This window comes from Cydia pomonella, chromosome 3, assembly GCF_033807575.1.
Source record: "Cydia pomonella isolate Wapato2018A chromosome 3, ilCydPomo1, whole genome shotgun sequence".
In the NCBI taxonomy this organism is placed as follows: domain Eukaryota; kingdom Metazoa; phylum Arthropoda; class Insecta; order Lepidoptera; family Tortricidae; genus Cydia; species Cydia pomonella.
The window spans coordinates 10,675,907-10,697,820 of record NC_084705.1 but is presented as its reverse complement, the minus strand read 5'-3'; the positions used below and the strand labels follow the sequence as shown (position 1 = coordinate 10,697,820).

Here is a 21,914-nt window from a genome sequence, read left to right as displayed (position 1 = left end):
ACCACATTTGTGACAACTAAAGGAGGGAGCCATATCGGCAACAACTTCAGGTGGGTTGTGCCTCTTCGCGCGTTTTCGGGCAAGGTCTTGGAACTACGCGTTGTCGTGAATATCGCGACCTTTCGCGATGGCACCCCTCCATCCATCACGATCTGACGCGAGATCCTCCCAAGTGTCCCTATCGATGTCAAAAGAGACCATGTCGCGTTTCACGCAGTCTTTAAAACGCAGCAAGGGCCATGATCTGCCTAGGCAAGCGAGCGCTGTCCATACGTTGCACATGCACCTTTGTTTCTGTTTTACTATAAAACGTAAATAATATGAAAATTGACAACGTATGATACAGCGTATCGAAATGAATACTATAGTTGAGTTTGGAGCCCATTAATGAAACGTACGCAATTATAGTATTTATAGTTTGGTATACGAAATCTTAATTCAATCATTACAGTCGACGAGTAGAAAAAATATGTACCTACTTATAACCTCCTGAGTCCCTGAGGCCTTTATAAAGGATTGAATGTTGCCATGTGTAAATACCGAAAATAAAAATAAAAGAACCATAAGAGCCCAGAGTCCTTTAGGAAGTTTTAATATTTCGCGCTAAAAAATCAGGCGATGGTGACGTGATTCTAAGAGCCAATCGCAGACCACCAATCTAAAATCAAAATATCTTTTTTACAAACGCCATTCTTAGTAAAAAACGAATATTCTCGTCAGGGTCCAGCAAGATGTCTCGTCGCGCAGCTGGAGCGAAGTTTAGTCCCAAATGTACCACTCAATCCTGTTTGTTTCTGTGTATTATTTTATGCTTTCAGTTAGTATTTTGTATGTTATAATGCTGTTATTATTATTGTTTCGAATTTGATATCTTAAGTACAACTACGTATAAAATGTATATGTACTTTATAAGGCCCTTTCAGACTATGTTAATAAAGAACTCGTATTTGATTAAAACAAGTTACTTTGCGGAACTTAATGTAATTAGATAATAACATACGAAGAAAAGTTATTTTGACTTAATTATTCAAAGATTTTAACTCAAAGTTATGTGCAAAGATATATTACTTGGTAAAAAGTATTATAATATGAGACAGATTTTGCTACGTAAGTTTTTTACTGAAATAAGTACCTATATAAAGAAAGTTTTTGATGTTTTTTTACGGAAGAGGTCTATGACTTTTGTTATTTTTTTAATAAAAAAAAACATTTTCAGTACCCCTAGTGTAAATAAATTCGATTTTGAAACGTGACGTACGCGTTTGCGTTTAGTCTCGTTTTGTATTGGATTTAGAAAGAGCGCGCCAAGCGGGACGTTTTGGAAACTCAAAATCCTATACAAAATGAGACTTAACGCAAACGCGTTCGTCACGTTATTATGTCGATAAAATGTACACTAGGGGTACAGAACCCTTCGGTTTTATTTTCGTAATCAAAAAGACACCTGATCCCATACAAAATGACACATTTTAGCAATCAAAGTGAAACATTTTAGTCGCATAAGCGCCGAGAGGTGTTTATGAAGCCCAAACAAGTTTTAAATCAAAAACAAGCTTTAAATATTTCCCATAGAATATAAAACCAACTTTATTCTAACGAAAAACCCACACGTTCATTTTAAACCTTAACTCAAACGATAGAAAGTTCAGGACTCAAAGCTAATTTCTTCATAAACGACTCTCGGCTTTTATGCCAACGTATTTCTTTTTTAGCAGGACTCAGGAGCATAGAGTCGTAAGGATATTTTTTGTCGTTATTAGCGCTCCAGCACCAATTATATTGAAGTCTTTTAGACAAACGGTGCATGGTATATCAATGTCATAGTCAGAAAGTTTGTAAGATAATAAATATTCTTAGTGGTACGTGACTAAATATCTGTATCGTTTATTAAATTACGTACTTATAAGGACGTGACCATAAACTTTATAATTCTCATTTTTATTGTTAACTTACTTTAATAAATTCCATTACCTAATTACCTAAATAAACTTGCATCTATGTACTAAGTATTATTAAATAATTCGAAATGTTTTGCACACTCATTAATTAACTGGTAACATGCTCATTACGTTTAATTATGTAAACAGAAACAATTAAATAAAAACATTGTTTACAGTGTAGCTGTATCCACTTTGAACGGCTGTGGGTGGATCTGTTCAACAGATTCTGTTCTGATGCTGCAATTATCACTCAGTGAAGCCCACATTGACGAAAGTTACGCAATGGATTTTGTAATTACATAAAGACAATTCGATGCTATCTATATCTTCAATTGTGAGCATTCATTATTATCCTTCAACACCCATACAGTCCCATACAATTACTTATAAGAGTTTGCTACATAGATTGTTAAAGCAGATACGTATTCAATTCGTTATTTCAAAAGGGAAGTTGGCATTTGTCGAGTGGCTAAATTGCCACTGGTATGCAACCGTCACGTCAACATTCATTGATTATGATGAGTGAACCTCTTTTAAAATTAGCTGCTCCAGGGCGTCTCCGGGTATTTACAGGCGAGTACAGATATACATATACGTATAGGTTGTTGATATCGCTATAATAATAGTTATTTTATATGTCAAGTTCATAACTTGCCTTGAATTGTTTTTTCTCATCTTTATTGGCTTAGATATTTGCTTTGTAGGTGGGTACGTAAGTAAATATTTTGTAACGCAAGGAAAATTTTATTTTTTATTTACATTATAAGAGCTAAGAGATGTATTTTATAGATATTACAATAAACCCCCTCTTAATACTATTACGTTTAATAGGATTTCTCACGTTATAAACCATTTTCCACTGGTCCCTGCAACTAGCTTCCATCGATTTTTTCACAGTTAATAGGTACTTTTTCCCGCTTGGTTGCAATTTAAGCCCCTTCAGAATCTTATTATACGTGTTTTTACTACACGTGTATTGATTGGTTTACCAGAGATAATTATATAACATGATTTATATTAATTTAAAGTTTCAGTTCACTCGAACTACAGTTGTGTTGTTTTCAAGCAAAAAGTACCACTTTGGCGCTTGCCATAAGGCCGTTTTGACAGGTTATTCGCATGCAGGCAAACCTCATTTTTATAGTAAGCGACAAAGTGGGACCTTTGACTAGACTTCGACACAATTGTTAAAATATAATATTTCTTCTACCTATAACTTCTTACTTGCCACGTTTTCGGAGACAACGACCCTGACATAAGACTACTTTGACTAAGTATCGCGTAACCGGCTGGTTACTCATAGCATATACTCATATAATACTTAGGACATTGTCTAATGCCATATTGTTTCAATGATAGATCTGTCAATGACCACCCACGTGCCCACTACTCGCAACCGATCTCAGGTGGGAAAATAGAATAAGACAAACATCCTATCCCATTACAAGTAATGCGACTTATGTACAGGTCACAGTTTTATGTATTTTGCATTTTTAGTGGTGATTGCAGCCTAGGATGCAAGGGTGCGGAGATCATAACTTTGCATACCGCAAAGTTCGTGTGTTATTCTTTCGCTTATAATTTATTAATGCAGATGCGAAATCGCTTTATGCAAAATTTCATCGACATCCGTTGTCAGTTGCGTGTGAATCGGGCGATAATCAAGTGAAATAATATTGCAACGCACTTAAGAAACTTTGTAAAATGTGTGATTTTTAACAAATTTTCGTATTAAGTGCCAATTTTAATAAATTTCCTGTATGTTTTTATGCAGACCGTTAATAATTGTAGTAAGAATACTTATATAACAGTATTAGTTACAAGGATAATTTGCCTACCTACCCTGGGAAGTAAGTTATCCGTATGTATGTAAATATAATTTTGTTCACAGGGCTACTAAACCACTTCGACGAAACTCACCTTGTATTCGTACCTAGTTCAGACAAAGTCAAGCCCAAGGTCGATTACTTGAGATTTAGCACTACAGTATGTACACACTTATGTATGTAGGTTTGTATTTAATTGAATCGGGTACTTGACAAATGTTGAATATTATAACAAAATTTAGCTAAATGGATAGAAAATTAGCCATCCATTATAAAAAATACAAGACTCCAAAGTCTCAAAAAAAATTACTTCTAACTTTCAAAAAGAAAAAAGATAATAGCATTATATACCATAGGTAGTAGCATTCGATTCCTTAAATTTGATTGAAAAATAAATGGTATGTTAACTATATATAATATAAACGCAATATTTCAGGGTAAAATCGCAATTTTCTGATCTTACATACATTTAGGACAGACTAAAGTAATGTGACGTCACATTACAATATAATTTTGTTAGAGGCGTTTCAATCGTCGAGTGCGAGCGTCAGACTTTTATTTCTGACCTTTGTGTTGCTTATATGCCATGAGTCCATCTCCATAGACATTTGATCCTCGGGAAAATCAAGATCGATTGTGATTATTTACAAAAAACTGTCAAGTAGCCAATTACGTTTTCATCTTATTCCGAATTTAAATAATAATTATGTTAATAAATAAAAGGGTAGACAAAGTTGCTTATTGAACATATGCTCCCATAGATAGAAAGGAGGATTGATTAAAACTAACAATGAAACTAACTGGCTTGGTTTACCTGTACTTATACTTTAGATCCTACAACTTTTTGGGCTGCGAGACTAGTGTGTTTTACGTGATAAGTTCCTATGTATTTGATGAACGAATTTCATCTATAGGCTAGTACGGTCACGTCTGAAAATATCGATACGGACAAAGTGCCAAAAATATGTATACACTACTGTAATATATGGGCCATAAGGTCGTCTATACATATTTTTGACACTCTGATCGTGTCGATGTTTTCAGACGTGACTGTACCCATTAGGTATATCTAATATATCTGTGTAATGTGTTAGCGCATTTGTTAAACTACTAGAATCTTGCTCTCATGAGCTGGTAACGGTTATAAAATTAGAGAATTGGTCATACAGCAAGCACTGAGACTATTTATGTTGCAAGTTTTCTTCCATTTTGCGAACGCACGCCGCCACTTGCGACGAAATTACCCGGCGCCTGCTCGTGTGTTTTCTTTTACGTCGCCAGCATCTTGCATTTAGAGCTTTGTTTTTTCTAATGACTCACTAACTCAATTTAAATTTATCCTCGATGTATTTTTACTTGCGACACTGATCGTTATTTACAAGTCGTAAACAACCGCCTACGAGTTAACCATGTCCATGCGACCGCATAATACAAATCGACTAAAAAGTTTTATCTAAGTAATAATAGATATAATAATACATTATATATTATTGCTTAGTAACTGTTAGTATTTTTCTTGCGAATAAAAATTAAGAAGTTTATTTCACTTTGTATTTCTAAACATATTTAACCGTTTATTTTTAAAGGTTATTGTAAATAAACAGGCATTTAGGACCTTAAATATTTAGGACCGCAATATATTAAACCTCGACGGATTAATTCCAACAAATTCTTTTGAAATTAACATGGATTGAAATACCTTTAACGCCACCCGCGTTCCTAAAAGGTAACTCTTAATATTCTATTCCGATTTAATAATCCGATCATAAGGATGAGTACATTTTATCCGACTCTTATCTAAACTTGAATAAAATTCTCAAAGCCCGAAGCGTAACAACAAAAACATGTCCACAAAACAACCGAGAATCATATTTCATGTTGTTTATTTAGGCTCCTGTTGCCTGCTGTAAAGTATAATCTTTTCCGGAGGTCTTATCGAAGACGTCACATTCCTCATGATAGTTTCTCGGAACGTGGTCCCAGATTTGTACCGACAGCATTTCTCGAGTGATACCTGGAGGTGGTCCGGCGACGGTGCCGTATATGGCGAGTGCTCACTGCGGGGGAGGTGAAAGGTTGTCCACTGTATAGCGTTACCATTCTCACGATTAATACGCTAACGTTGCTTGCATGTTCATAAATATTGCATTAGGATATGCAAACAAATGTATTAAATGAAGTTACCTTGAAGGTTATTTTGCTTGCGTTTGACACATAATAGAGCATCCGGCGATACATAATGTCTATTAAGTCTTTGTAGAAGAGATGAATGATTCGGATTCGGATACATACTAATTTGGACAATTTTCTTAACATGCAGTTGGGCAACTCTGTCTTATTTTGAGCATATAACGGTTTCTGTGAATTTAAAAGTTCCGTGAGTTTATTCAGTAACCATGAACCAGTTGTTAACCCCTCGTTCGTATTTCATGGTCAATTCAATACATATGTTGGGGCACTTCACCTTTAACAATTTGAATGCCATGAAACCGGAAGGGCATTTTGGGTTCAGATTGCAATTTGTTTTACACTTATTTAACAAGCAATCATTTAGTGAGTAAATACGAAAGACTTCATTAATCATCATAGAAAATTGTTAGGGTTCAGAAAAAACCACCAGAAGAGCACTACATTATTACAACAGTTTTAATTACTGCTGTTTTGTACGACAAAAAAATTAAAGTCACAACGGCATTGCAGTGCCGTGGTGGAAGCCAACTGACCTCCATTTTGCATCACGGCCAATTTAGTCGAGCGGCGCGATCTCACGGGCACTTTGGATTGTCTGCTGGACGTTGCAAAAAGGAAACAACGTGTACTACAACATCTAGGAAACCAAACATGTTTTAAACCGCAAACTTTTTCAATTCACTTCATTCATCACGTTTATTAAACTATAGTTAGATTATTTATATTATAAAATTAGTTATGAACGTGACATCCGCTATCTTATTTAGGGTCTTAGCTCGGGCCTCACGACTTAATTCCTTTTGAAAAATGAGTTGCTTCCAACTAAGCAAGACAAAATAGGGCGACTGACACGACACGAATAACTGCGACACGAATAGCAATGTCCGTATTTATTAAACACGTGAACACGGTTAGTACTTTACATTAGCGTTTACTTTTCGAATCCATTGCCTAGATATTTAAACGGGCACAGCTTCAGATACCTAATCCTTTGGGAATTTTTGACGACAGAAAAAGTCGCTGGCACTATGCCATTAATTGGAGGTGTTATCATAATACGGAATACAATTTAGAAAGCGTTCTCGATGCGTTTCAGAGTGCCGGGTTTGTTTACTTTGTGGTAAAATAATAATGCTCTAATTAATGGTGCTGGCGTATTGTAATTAATTATATAAACAAACCCATGGATGCGCCACGTTATAGAGTAGTTTGGCCTGATGCTTCATGTTTGTGCAGTCTGTGCCTTTAGTATCCCTGTGTTTTACACAGATTGAATAATAGGTACCTATATAAGTTTAAGAAACGGTTGTTAAATTTCATTTGAATATGATGACAAAATAAAAATTATAATATGCTGGCAAAAATGTCTGGCAAAAGAGTGTTGATAAGTAACATTCACATATCTGCACTGTAAACGATATAATTACACATGCACATATATCTGCACTAAGATTATCTCCCGCGCTAACAAATTGAAGAAATGGAGTAAATAATGCAGCTCCCGCCCACAAGAGGCCGTCTCGGCGGGGACGTGCCACGACCGCATTTTTCCATTTAAATTGTAAGTTTGGTGGAAGAGTTATTTATTGCTGTTTACAAAACTTGTGTTCGATTTTCTCCGTTACGCATTTTTATGGTAAACTGTGTTTACCGTTGAATTTAAATAAACATGCAAATCGATATGTGCCGGTGTATCAAAATTTTGATATGACGCATTGATAATTTGTATACAAAAATTAAATATGCATGTGATAGTGCAAAGAAAATCAAAGCAGCCTTTCTCGAAGTCTTTGCTCTAATAGTAGTAGTCAGGGATGAGTCAGTAATAGTTGCGTCATGCCCCGCTTAAACCGGCCTCTGTACTTAAACTCACTGATCAGACGTATATCATCAGCATAAACCGTGATGTGACGGTTATTGACCGGCCCGACTCGTGGAGGTGTCATCAATCTTTAACTTAATATGATCATAATTCCTACTCATGTTTAAAATACAAAACTTTAACCTGAATAGGTATCTAGGCAAGAATTTATTTATTTATACATTATGGTTCTTGTAAACTTATGAGTCTTATGACTAATATTTAGTAGGAGTCGAAGTTGTATGTCAGATCGTGAATATAAAGACTGGTTGAGAACCGTCGGGTTTTTGTCGGCAGCCACCAATCTTCTATAAATTCCCAAGAACGACCATGATTCTGAAGTCACATACTAGGACCTAGAAAGAACACTTGGAGCTAGGCGTCTATCTCTAAGCTAAAAATATCCCTTTTCCTTATTGCATCTCTGCGATATCAACATTCCCTAGAAGGCATGTTGTCCGGCGAGCCACCCACGCCCCGCGAGCTGCCCGTGCCCACCCGGGCCCGTATTACAATACAATGCTCGTGACAGAATAATGTGGCGCCGGGAGACGGAGAAACTGTTAAATAAGTACCTATAGCCGATGCCTCTATTGAATTTGCTAACCTGTCGCATGTTCTATGTTATTATAATTACATTAGGTACTTAGAGCTTTTACGAATACACTTACGAGTATTAGTGCAATTACTTTTTGAGACATGGGAGTCCTGTTAACACTTAGTTACCTACAAGCATTTTATATAATTACAGTTTTTCAATTATATGTACCTACTTCATTTATTTTATAATTCCACCTGGCTCGCCATTGTCGGTTCTCAAGCAATATTTATACTTAGCCATCCGGTTAGTCATAGGACTCATAGGCGACTGACTTCCTTCTGTGTTTTTATCAGCTTAATAATTATCATATTTTAATCACTATAAACTTGTCTTGCTAAATGACGATCTATAGAATAACGAAACTATAATTTTAAATATTAACCTCCTTATTCATAAACGTGTACTAAAGTTGCGATGCTGCTAATCATCGTTTGTCCCTTTCCACCATACCAATACGTCGGAAAGGGACAGACGATGATTAGCGGCATCGTAACTTTAGTACACGTTTATGAATAAGGGGGTAAATGTATAGTGAAAAACGTAATTATAAAGTTGCGTTTATTGTGAGTTTATGCATTGAGCATGAGCAGTAGCTAACTGTATCGTTTGGTACGTTCCAGGGCCACCGCCGCGGCTGGGCCTAAAGGCGGCAAGCCCCGGCATCGACGAGGACTGCAACAGCAACACCAGCCTCGCCGGCAGCCAGCACTCGGCCGACGACCTCGACGCGCACTGCGACAACTCCGGCTACCTCTGGTTCCTCGACTATAAGTAAGTGTTGCTTGACTCTGAGGTAACTACCATGGGTGGCTGGCGATGAGCTCTCTCAGAGAATCCACGGATTCTTCGACTTGCATGATTTTCATATAAAAAAAAAGAATTTTGTTGATGTCATAGTTTCACAATTTTAAAGAAGGAATTATTGTACCTCTACGCTATGAGTGTTGTGACTGTTGTGTCTCTATAAATATAATAGGTGGGCACAATTATAACACTCATACATCAGACGATAACGAAAAAAACCGGCCAAGTGCGAGTCAGACTCGCGCATGAAGGGTTCCGTACCATTATTTATAAAAACAGCAAAAAAAATATGTTTGTTGTATGGGAGCCCCCCTTAAATATTTATTTTATTCTGTTTTTAGTATTTGTTGTTATAGCGTCAACAGAAACACATCATCTGTGAAAATTTCAACTGTCTAGCTATCACGGTTCATGAGATACAGCCTGGTGACAGACGGACAGATGGACAGACGGACGGACAGCGAAGTCTCAGTAATAGGGTCCCGTTTGACCCTTTGGGTACGAAACCCTAATTATACTTTAATCTGTGTAGCATACAAATTTGTTAAAGAAATCGCCTTTGGCCATGTCCGCAAATTACTCCCGCGTGTTGACAAAGTAAAGGTAGGTATTTACATTCGTATATTTACCAATTGTGATGTTGTAATGTTGACGGAGAGTGTAGGTGTAGATGCTGTTAACGTAGGAATGTTACATTAAAATAACAGAACCCGGCCCCGGCCTGGCTCAATATGGTTTATATGACTTGATATTTTCATAATACTAAAGTATAAACCACAGCAGCTGGGAATTCAATTAAGCGTCAATGCGATAAAACTGTCGACATCTACACAATGAGTTGGTACTTGGTAGCAGTAGCAAGTTTTCGTGATATGAATTTTAAATTATTGAAATATGTTGGTACTGCTTGTAAGTACCTATCACGCTTTAATTAAAGTGGGTGAAAATAAGACTATATTAAAAAAAGGAAAGGCACTCTAAGTACCTACCTACCTGTGTTTTATTGTTTATTCGGCAATCAATCTGTTCGCGTCAATTGTATAAAATACCAACTGATACTGGCACACACAGGCGACAAGATGTTTAAATCTTGCACCCCCGAATGCAAGTTAAAGAAAATGAAGACGATAAACGTGTGATGATTTAATACTAGTAATGATTAATTATTGTAGACATGAACCCCCTTTTTCATAAAATTGTACAAGTCTCAACCACTTTTTACCAATACATAGATCGAAATTATAGATTAAGCCAAACATTTAATAGCTAATTGACGCTTGAAGTGTGTTTATGAATAACGCGATATGAAAACTATCATCACTCAACACTTAACATAAGTCACAGTACTTACTTCTCGAATCCCATGTCACTAAGCGGTACAAATATTTGTTTCCAGCCCGATATTCCGCGACGGCTCCTGTCATCACACGTCGGTGTTGTCCTCCGTGTCGGCGTCCTACAAAGGCATCAGCGATCTCGCCTCCCGCTTCGAGTTCACGTCGCGCTACAACGACATCGCGCGCGACCTCGATGCCAACCTCGCCGAGGCCGACATGGAGAGCTTCAAGACCGAAGACATCCACGCTCTGCTCATGACAGCCAATCTCCCGCACGACACCATAACTGATGACCGAACGCATGACGTAAGTTAATATTGGTCATCCTGTCTCGTAGTTCTGATAAACGCAGTTCGGATGAAATCGAAAGAGGAAAAAGTTCATCGTATCATTTGATAGGTACTAGTTCGTGTGAAAATTAAATAGGGTTTCATTTCAACTTTCGATCTCATCCCTAAAGGTGACAGTCTACACATACTAATTGTTGCGAAATGGCTGCAGGGGCGTTGATATCGCCGCTGTATGTGTCAATTGCCTTGATAACGTGAATGACGATCGCCGCCGAATTGCTGCCGCGATTATGACGTTCATTCCGTCACTCATTTTATCAAGGAAATTGACAGATACAGCGAGCGTGTCAAAGCCGCAGCAGTTAATGTCGCAACAGTAATGCAGCTGCAGTTGCCAGCCGAAAGTCACCTCAAGCCGTTTAGACGTACAAAATGTCATTAGTGGTAAAGAGACCGTTTGAGAAATGTCGTAACTGTGAAGTCTTGGGGTTTTCATTAAAGCGGTATAATGAATCTCCCGAGTGTGTCACAGTGTGACTAAAAAGGAAGTCATCGTAAAAGGACACGACACGACGTTACAGCGTCGTCTTATAAACATTGCTGGCGAAAACATATCAGCAATTATGAAGCAAACGTATTTTAATATCTTGCTTTTGCCAATAAATTTTAATCGAGAAGCTTGAACATTCACGAAATGGTAAAAAACGGAGTCCGAGTCGATTTCTTTTACATTAAGTACTTATTATTAATCAGTATTACCTGGTGCTGGTTTATATTTTATTATTTATCAACGCATCTTATTTATTCCTTTATATTTATTTTTATTTTCAGTTGTATACTAATTTCTTGTGGTTGATCATGTCATGGTGCATTGCAGAGTAACCCCCGAGGCGAGATGTTCGCCAGCATCTCAAGTTCTCTCATGGAAAAGTTTCGGTTCGACAGCTCTCTCAGTGGCGACAGTAGTTTTCAGGTTCGCCACTCATTGCTCTTCGATGGTTCATTTAAATCGTTTCTCGTTCTCTGTTAGTTTCTATTCCATCAGTGCTTAATCATCTCATTTCATTCTATTACATGTTGTGCACTATTTAATGTTTTGGTTATGACTGTTTAGAACTAGCAGATTTAATTGTTCAGTTAACAAGTCATCATAAGTATATGATATGATAATGTATAGAAATAAAACACATTTATGTCTTGAACTTACATTCTATACTAGATATTGTCTCATTAGAATTTTGAGCACAGCAGCGCCACCTAGTTGAGCGCCGTACCTAACAATGTAAACATACAGCTGTAGGTAAAAAAGGTTTCAGCAATAGTTTAACAGATGTCGCTGTGTTTACATAAGGATTCAAGAACTGCAAGAAAATCAAAAGTTAAAATATACACCCTCATAAAGCTCATCTTTTTGTCACAATGGTTCTCTTTGATTTGATAGAGGTACTCAGACTGACAGTCTTTATTGCACGAGGCACAATTCTCAAAACACAATGCAAAAATGGCAGATTATAAGTATAAAATAAAGAGGTCTCTGTCCGTAAAAAAATCCTTCGTAGTATCCTTTATCACTGATTGAGTAAGAAAATAGGTACCATTTCTTGAATTATTCAATTAAGACATCGTTAAGTTTCGTAGAACGGTCATCTGAATTATGTAAGTATACCGGGTGCGGCCTGTCTGTAACATGAGCTCTTGTTCCTCGCGTTGTCTCGGCATTTTGCCGCGGTTCATGGGAGCCCGGGGTCCGCTTGGCAACCAATCTCGAGAATTGGCGTAGGCATCAGTTGTAACGAAAGCGTCTGCCATCTGACCTTCCAACGCAAAGGGTAAACTAGGCCTCTTTGAAATTAGTACAGTTTCCTCACGATGTTTTCCTTCACCGAAAAGCGACTGGTAAATATCAAATCATATTTCGTACATATGTTCCGAAAAACTCATTGGTTGGACGAGCTAGGGTTGGAACCCGCGACCTCTGGATTGCAATTCGCACGCTCTTACCGCTAGGCCACCAGCGTTCAATAATTTTAATAGTTATCAAGTCTTCAGACTTCCTATTTTTCATACAAATTAAATATTATCTTCAATGTACGCTATCCTCATTGTTAATGACGTTGCTTGTCACGCTTTAAACATAAGAAAGTTTGCAATACACACACGCACTTTAAAGTTTATTCTAAGACGCAATCGTCTTGGAATAAACTTTAAAGGGTACTAAAAAAGTCGTTGAACATATGTATATGTTGGTCAGTTTGAAGAGTACAGTCACAGTTAAATTGATGGCTCCTGTTACATGCCCATCCAGTATAAGTAATAATATTACAGGGCCTGGAAACACTACATACTCAAACGGGTAGTATATTTCTTATAAAATTATGTATAAGGCATGTGATGTTTAGATTTATTAATTGGGGTAACCAGTTTTTTTTTAAATTGTTGCGAAATTAGTCCGGCCAGTAGGTAACTTAAAGTTAATTTACGACCCAGCAGGCCAGCAGATTGTAGTACATAATAATAGTGATTAGATATATACCTGCGGTATAATTGATTGTAATATGTAATCTGCTTCATTTCAATTATTTTTAGTTATGTTTACCCTTTTTCGAAAAGTAACGATAGTAGTAAAATATTAAATATACATATTTAGTTTTTATATGAACCATGCAAAATGTAGTGAAGCCATAGCCAGTCAACACTGACAATAACGCTAATAAATGAAACTGGATAGTTTCAGAAGAAATTCCTCGTGCAAACGCTCCGGATGTGGAATAATCTCCGTCCCGAAGTTTTAGAGTATGGTGTTTTAAAAAAAAGACTTAGAGTATAAAAGACCCTAAAAGTAATAAAAAAATTATTTATGTCAGTCCACGATCGGTAATGTCATCGACAGAGTACTTATGATGTGATACAAAATACATACAAACCACGAAAAAGTGTTTGTACCTATGCAGCAGGTAGTCTGCAGCTACAGTACGTAGGTATATATCATACATTAAAATCGATAAAATTTCCATGACTCCCGATTTGGTGTTTCTTCCGGCTAAATTGTTCAGGAAGCTATTCAGGTCATCCCGCCATCTACGTTTGGACCTGCCGCGTCCACGTCCCTCTACCGGCATCCACTTGGTGGCTAGCTAGCTTAGCCACCGCTCCAGATGCATGCGGTAGACGTGACCGGGCCAGTCCCATTTGAACCTAGCGGTTTTCTGGCTAACGTCAGCAATGCGGGTTTCAAAGCGCAGCGTGGTGCTTCTTATGCGATCAGTTAGTTTAACACCTATAGAATGCTGCACTTTTACTGCGTTGGCCATTCTTCAGTCAGTTTGGATTTCTGAATCTCTGAGATTGACCAAGTTTGGGCCCCGTATGTTACGATAGGCAGAATACACATGCCAACGAGTTTGCGCTTCAATAATAATAAATATTATAGGACATTATTACACAAATTTACTAAGTCCCTAAGCTCTTTCATGGACTAGTAGTTCTTCCAGGCATTATGATAAATTTTGAACACAGCGCTCAACTTTCTTGTCTTGTCTGTTACTGAAAGAGACTAGCTGGCCCAAGTAGATGTACACGTCAACATGTGTATGATCTGCCCGTCCACCTCGACATTACGACGTTTCCTGCTGTTGACTTGTTGACCTGCTGGACTATATTATAAAGAGTAAAACATTGATCAGTGTTTTAAAAAACGGTTAGGTATATTCATTGTATAAAATTATGACGAATAAAAAGCTCGCACGAAATCCAGCTTGATCTAAATCCGACTCTTTCGCACCACCACCCACCTGCCACAACTGGGAATAAATCAAATTATCTTATAAAATATTATAATTTGTGTTGTTTTGAAGTAGACACACTGCTGACTCATATTATATTTATTAAAGAAAAGTTACCAAGCCCTCCAGTGACCGAGACCGGATTCTAAACCACCCCGTCACGGCGGCATCCATCCCATTTTCTCGTGTCACCTTTGACCATAGTCTAACGCCGAGCAGTAATTGCATCGGATAATTGCTAGTATCCGAATATTAATTCCTTCAAATAAATAGCGTACTCCCTTCCTAAATGCCGCAACGCACTTACAACCTTTATGGACACCCATGGGCGATGGTAATCACTTACCATCAGGCGATTTATCTGTTCGTTAGCTTTCTATATCATAAAAAAATCACATCACCATGATGCTGCGATGGTCGCAACAGTTTCAACATTACCTACCGTCATCTGTTAAGAAATGGCGGCAAAGAATGCGAGAAATTTAGCCCTTTCGCCGAAATACGCGTATAATTTGACGATAAGCTGTTACTCATAAACTCATTAAATTTTTTGCACAAATCCACTGTCGTTTTCGTTGATTTGATTAGGATAAATTAATAATATATATCATTGAAATCTAAAAAAACCGGCCAAGTGCGAGTCGGACTCTCACAGGAAGGGTTTCGTACCAATTATCTATAAAAACGGTCACCCATCCAAGGAATGACCCCGCCTTACGTTGTTTAACTTCGGTGATTGGATGAGAACCTCGAGATTGGAAAGAAATATTTATTTTATTCTGTTTTTAGTTTTTCTAGTTACCTATAGCGGCAACAGAAATATATAATCTGTAGAAATTTCAACTGGCTACCTATCACGGTTCATGAGATACAGCCTGGTGACAGACGGACGGACGGACGGACGGACAGCGGAGTCTCAGTAATAGGGTCCCGTTTGACCCTTTGGGTGCGGAATCCTAAAAATGGCAGAAAACTAATGTGTACCGTATTAACCACGATAAAATGGTATAAGCTGTTTTAGTGTTCACTCGAGGAACATTGACCAGTACTGGGCTGTCTAAGTGTCCACTCGTGGTACATAAGTAAGCAAAGAGCTCACATGTCGAGATCTTGTGTCAAACAAATCCGCCACAGTTTCGTGTATAGTATAATAGTGGGCCACATTGTACGCAAATAGTAAACTCAGTAAACTCTCCGTATGAATTTTAAGGATCCGTGGATTTTATTTTACAAAATTTAACGTTTAGTGTATCGATCCTTTAATTTATGTTATGTGGTTGTATAATCGCAGGAACCACTGGTTTGAATACCTAGTTGGTTACTAAATTCTATTACTGCAATAATCTTTATCTACATAAAATATACGAACGAAAGTTGAATAAACTATATACTAAAATGAAGTACACAAAATCAGGAATTACATATGAGAATATCATTCAAAATGGCCTCCTCTGGCCTTGACACAAGCCCTCGAACGACGAGGCCAGTCATCAATAGCGGCACGCACGATTGTCATGTCTAATTCCGTCACTGTCTTAACTATGGCCCGCTTGAGGGAGTCAAGATTTGTGTGGGGTTTAGCATAAGCTTTCTCCTCAATAACCTGCCATATGGCATAATCCAGGGGGTTGATAAGATCCGGGCTGGAGGACGGCCAGTCTTCGTGGGCAATAAAGTCAATTTTGTTCCTTCGAAACCAGGCTTGAGTTGTTTTTGCCTTATGTGCAGGAGCTGAGTCCTGTTGAAAGACCCATGGCTGGTTTTGAAATAAGGTGTGGCTTAAGGGCTTCACTATTGGTTATACAACGGTTTTCTGGTTAACTTTGGCCCCAATTTTCACACCTTTTTCACAGAAATAAACCTGTGTTAGCCCTGAGTATGACACACCCAGCCAAATCATCACATAAGAGAGATGATGGCCTCGTTGCACTCTCGAAACAGCCGCAATCGCCTCTTGACTGTTTTTGCATACACTCTGTCATTCTGGCGGTTACAACATTCTTCAATGGTAAAATTTTTTTCATCTGTAAATAGTATTTTTCGGTGGCCATTTTGTGCGTACCGCTTCAATAGCACGCGACTTCTCTCTAGCCTTATAGTCTTTAATCGTCCATTAAGCAAATTACCTTTCTGTCTGCGGTAAGCGTGTAGTCCAAGGTCTTCATTGATGACTTTTTTTAGGGAGCTTCTCTTCACAGACATCTGTATTGCCAACAACTTTTGCTTCCGGACGGGGTTTCTTGCAATTCTCGCCTTCACTGCCTTTATTAGAGCTGGGGTCCGAACGGTGCGTGGTCTTCCAGACCTCTTGCGTTCATCGAAGCTCTGAGTGCTATTGTATTAATTGTGCGATAAACAAATTGTTTGTTGATTTTTAGGTTTTCAAGCAACTTCAAAGTCATGTTTGGTGGGTGCCCACATTTGTGCAACGCAATTACTGTGATACGATTCTCTTTTAGGCCCCAATTCATTATACAGGGTGGAATTTTGTAATGCCACCTGAAGGGAAAGTACTCTTAATACTGTAGATAGAAAATTTTACTCAAAGAAAACATTCCTTTATTTTTTTAAAGAAAGAAAACTGCATTCAAAGATTTTCAAAAATTCGCTTGCCGCACCCGGTAATCGAACGAAAGGTGGCATTACAAAATTCCACCCTGTAGATACCACGAGATAAGCGTTATGTGTGGTATATAATTATAGCTCACAAAGCCACCACATTATGTCATTTTTTATTTTTTCGGTAGCATTTGTTTTAACGGAAATAAAGAGGTTGCAAATCAAGTAACAGAACTTAGTAACCAACTAAGTATAAATAACTATAAGGCGATAAAAATGTAATCTATAAGATCTTATTTAACAACATTAGTAGATGAATGGCCCACGCTAGTACAAGTATTCAGCTCCAATTGCGTTCACATACCAGTGTGATCTAAGAACCAGCAGTTTGCTGTTATTCAAAATTATATGAATTCACCCAAAGCGATCATATGGGCTTTATAAGTGCTATTATAGGATTGCGTGAAATAAGCTGATTAACACTATTACTAAAGTTCCACTATATACAGCAAGACGCATTATATCATTGTTAATTGATGTCACTGAATAACTGATGGCAATATAGTAGTTCACATGTTCTTTCTTAAAATGAAAGCGTTTAAGGGTACACTTGTGGCGTCCTATTCAGAATATAGCTTAATTAAAGCCCACAAAAATGCGCCATTACAGCTTACAGTTCCTCATTTCAGCTCTCAGTTCTATTAACTGCTAAAAGCTGTATAATATAGAACTGTTTTCCTATATTAACGCTTGCACCATTACAGTACTGCCGAGGTGATGCTTAACGTTATTTTATTATACAGATGAGAGCTTAATTTTCAGCTATTGCAGTTGGGATGTCATATTATAACTCTATATAAATTCAATTTAAAAACATTTTGTGACATCTTGTAAATCTTATAATGCAGTCTTGTGCTACGTGCTACTTGAGATTCCTGGTATCATTATGTCAATCTTATGTCAATTTAGTTCGCCTAATGAGGAGGCAAACGTGACATTTTATCACGCCAGCAGGTCTAGCATAACTTACATCCGCGAGAAGGACCGCGACTCGAGTCGACATTCCCGCAGCTGTCAAATTTGTCGATTTCCGTAGCACAACTGACACCCGCGACTGCAACAGTCGCGTAGAGAACTCAAAGTCGCGGCGCGACTAGTCAGTGTTCCCCGATGAAATCAAAGTGAAAAAATAATGGTTATTTACATGTGACAACACTGAATCGGAAACAGGGTTGCGCTATTTCATTCGTTCTTCGGTGGTAACAATCAAGTTTTTTGTCGATGGTTATGTTTTTCTGTCAAAGTCAAGGAAATTTCAAATTTTGTCAACATTTTATTACGAGAATATATATGGAAAATATGTAAGTAATAGAACTTTATGTATTCACTTTTGTAGCATTTATGAAAATTCATATTCCTTATTAATGTATTTTTAATTAACCTTATAATAATATATTCTTATAGTAAATTAAAATTCCCGGAATTGTGATTATTGGTTTGGTTCACATATTCCTATTGTAAGTAGATTTTAATTTTTTTCAGAATAAGTCCTGCATTATCCCAAACATCCAATGGAAGCTATTGTTAACAGGAAGATGATATCGAGATCTCAAGTGGATAGTCAGAAAACACTAGGCGGGGCTGTCTCCGCGCTAAGCAAGGCTCCTAAGTCTGAGGAGAAAGAGGTAGTACTAACCTAACTTATGATCGCAGTCACTGTATCTTCTTTTTTTTACTAAATTAGGTATAAATAAATAGTATTATCGGGATACGTACGAGTGTAAGAATTACCAATTTCTCCCGAATCTCCCGTAATGCAATCGCATTAAAGTAAAAGCAAGCAACACCTGACTGGCGTCCTACCTAGGATCCTAAATTATTTGTTCCTGATTACTGCAGTCAGACTCATACTAAATTCGATTACATTTTTACGATTTAGGATCCTGAATTAAGTAGGACGTGTGAGCGCTTTAGCCCTTTGAATCCCAAGATCTCTTACAGAACACTTGTTTTGTGTTGCAGGTTTATTTGTGCCAATAACGTGTGTTTTCATAAGTATAGCTATTTTAAATTTGACAAATGAAGATAAAAAGCTTATTTCATAGTTAGTCAAAATAATTTCTTGTTTTGTTAACAAACCGGTTCTCTTTCCAGGGTGATCTGATTGTCCTACGCCGCATGTCGAAGAAAAAGAAAAATTGAAAATAATTTTAAGTTAATGTAGAAGATGCTTAAACTATTTTTTAGTGTACTTCTAGAAGATTTTAATATAAGTTGCAATAATATATACTCTGAATTTAAATATTGTTTTTTTCCTAAATTCCTGTAATTTTTACCTGCAATGAAATAAATATAAAGTAGGTACCTTGAAGCCGTCATTAAGGTCTTCCCTAGGCCCACTTCATAATGCCCAACGTATCATACCATGACCGTCTCAAGACCTGTCAAGCACGAAGAGAAGCGCCTAGAACACGGCCACGATCTCTACCGTATGATGACCATATATATACAGCCATACCGTAACTTGACATGAGCCTAACGACACTTTCAAAATATTGGTGTTGGCCAGTGACGGAATGGTTAAGTAGGTGATGACTGATAGATTTCAATCAAACCATAATTTTAAGCCTGACACGATCCTGTTACATAAAAGTGAAAAACTGTAGGTACCGACCGGCCGGAATCGGGCCGCGCCGGAGCCTATTACATATTACATAAGGCAGAAGTGATGGAGTCCTACCGGAGCCGTCCGCATCCGCCAGTAGCCAACCGGCTTGCGGTCCTACGAATGTGCATTATTTCATGAATTATGCAAAAAAAGTACAAGTTAACCACCCGCGAGAGCAAGTCGCGTTCTTAATGTCGCGTAGACTTCGACTCGCGGTTTGACGTAAAGACGAGAGAATATTTTGTCTCGAAAATGGCAGTTGTGCTACGGATTTTAGTTCAAAGTCGCGATATTCTATCATTTTGTGACAGTGACATTCGATCTCGAGTTTGTCGCGTCTCTCGCGCGTGAGTTGTGCTGCCACCCCGCGACAAGCCCTCAAGTCGCGCCCATCTGTCTCTTGTCGAGCCTGTCGCGGTAAGTCATGCTAGCAGTGCAGGTGGCAACTTCATAACAGTACTGCTGTCACTGTCAAATCACATACATTTTTTCAAATAAATTGTAAACATTCTCCCTCAGTACTGCTGCAGTACTGCTGTCACTGTCAAATCACATACATTTTTTCAAATAAATTGTAAACATTCTCCCTTTTCTCCAAATCAATGTTGTGCTACGAATTGTGGAAATATAGGACCTCACTTTTTTCCCAAGGATCCGATATGCATAAATCGGCGAGAAAAAGCTTTGAGTACCTATCAAAAACTAAGGCAAATGACAAAGACCGATTTTATAGGCTGGATTTTAAGGAAGATAAATATTTTGGAAAGAGTAAATGCAAAGCTAAGCTAAGTTTTGATGAATGGGCATGTCTTGGCCACACATGCTGTACTCCGTACGCATCACGACTTTGTGTATCTATCCGATAGTGTCGTAGGGCGGGCGATAACACAAGATAACCTCAAATATATGAAGAGATTAGCTTTGTATAAAATCGGCCTTTTTTCCACCAACAGCATTTCTCCTTCGAAGCTCGGTTTCCAGTTCCCGTACAGCCATAAATGAATACATTTTACTTTAATGATCGCAAGTATTACTAATAAAATCGCAACCATACACTTGACACGAATCGTAAACAAAGAACGGTTGAAGTGGCGACGTCTGTTCTAACCTTTCAGTGCGCCTCCTCATTCTGGAGGCATAGCTAGTCTGTCTGTACTATTCCACTTTAGTACCGATGCTATACTGAGAGTAAGAAAGAAGGAGACTTAGACCTGGTTCTCACTTGTCGGATGTAGGATCCGGATTTTAATCGGCTGTCCCAGTGGCAGAACATTTTATATAAAGCTATTCACACTTGCCCGACACCGATTTCCCTGCAACTGAGACATCCAACAAGTGAGAACCAGGTCTTATTTTACACGTCATGGAAACATTTCGTAACGCAATATCTCAATGATATAATTGCGGGCAATGAGAAAATTGTTTATAAAGGCTAGTTCTCTAAAGTAAATATATAGGCTAGTTCTCTAAAGTTATATTTTGTGTTTTTTAATAAATTGAAATTGATATTTAGAAATGTGTAGTGCAAAATATGTATATGTAAAAACAAACTTTGATTTCAGTAATGAATCTACTTAGTCGAAATGTTTTTTCTTTTACAAAAAAAAATCGAACATTTACGATTTTACAATTCTTGGAATAAGGATGCCGGGCGGGCCCCAGATTTCTACAAATGAGCCGTGGCAAAACGTAGGAAGACAATCATTACAAAATCTTATCTAAGTTTCTCGCCCTTTTCTAATGCGTTATTGATTTTATTTCATTACGAGTATGATATTGCTTTCATTACATCTTGCTCGCGCCTATTCATTGGTGCACCAAAAAGGTGTTCTATTTTATTTACAAGTCTTTAAATCTGTTTCATACTAAGAATTTACAATAATATAACCAATGCCAAATGCGAATATCTTGACCACCGATTACTTTGTTTTTTTAGTTTTCATTTATTTAAAATAGGTCTCATATACGATCACTGCATTGATACGCGGCGATGAGTCGATGCTCGCCCATGCCAACAAAGCACCTGACGCATTTCAGTTCCTTTTAATGTCACTGC

General features: G+C 37.7%; 1 protein-coding gene across 11 annotated transcripts in view; it reads left to right on the top strand.

Annotated features, from left to right (window-relative positions):
* Positions 1–21,914, top strand: part of LOC133516041 (uncharacterized) — a 90,453-nt gene that overhangs the window by 44,727 nt on the left and 23,812 nt on the right. For 10 of the 11 annotated variants that reach the window (XM_061848747.1, XM_061848748.1, XM_061848746.1 and 7 more), the window contains 3 exons: positions 9,039–9,189; positions 10,619–10,865; positions 11,727–11,822. In XM_061848747.1, coding sequence (XP_061704731.1) covers positions 9,039–9,189; positions 10,619–10,865; positions 11,727–11,822 — 494 coding nt within the window. The remainder of the gene's footprint in view (positions 1–9,038; positions 9,190–10,618; positions 10,866–11,726; positions 11,823–21,914) is intronic. The other variant, XM_061848742.1, reaches the window with a different exon arrangement.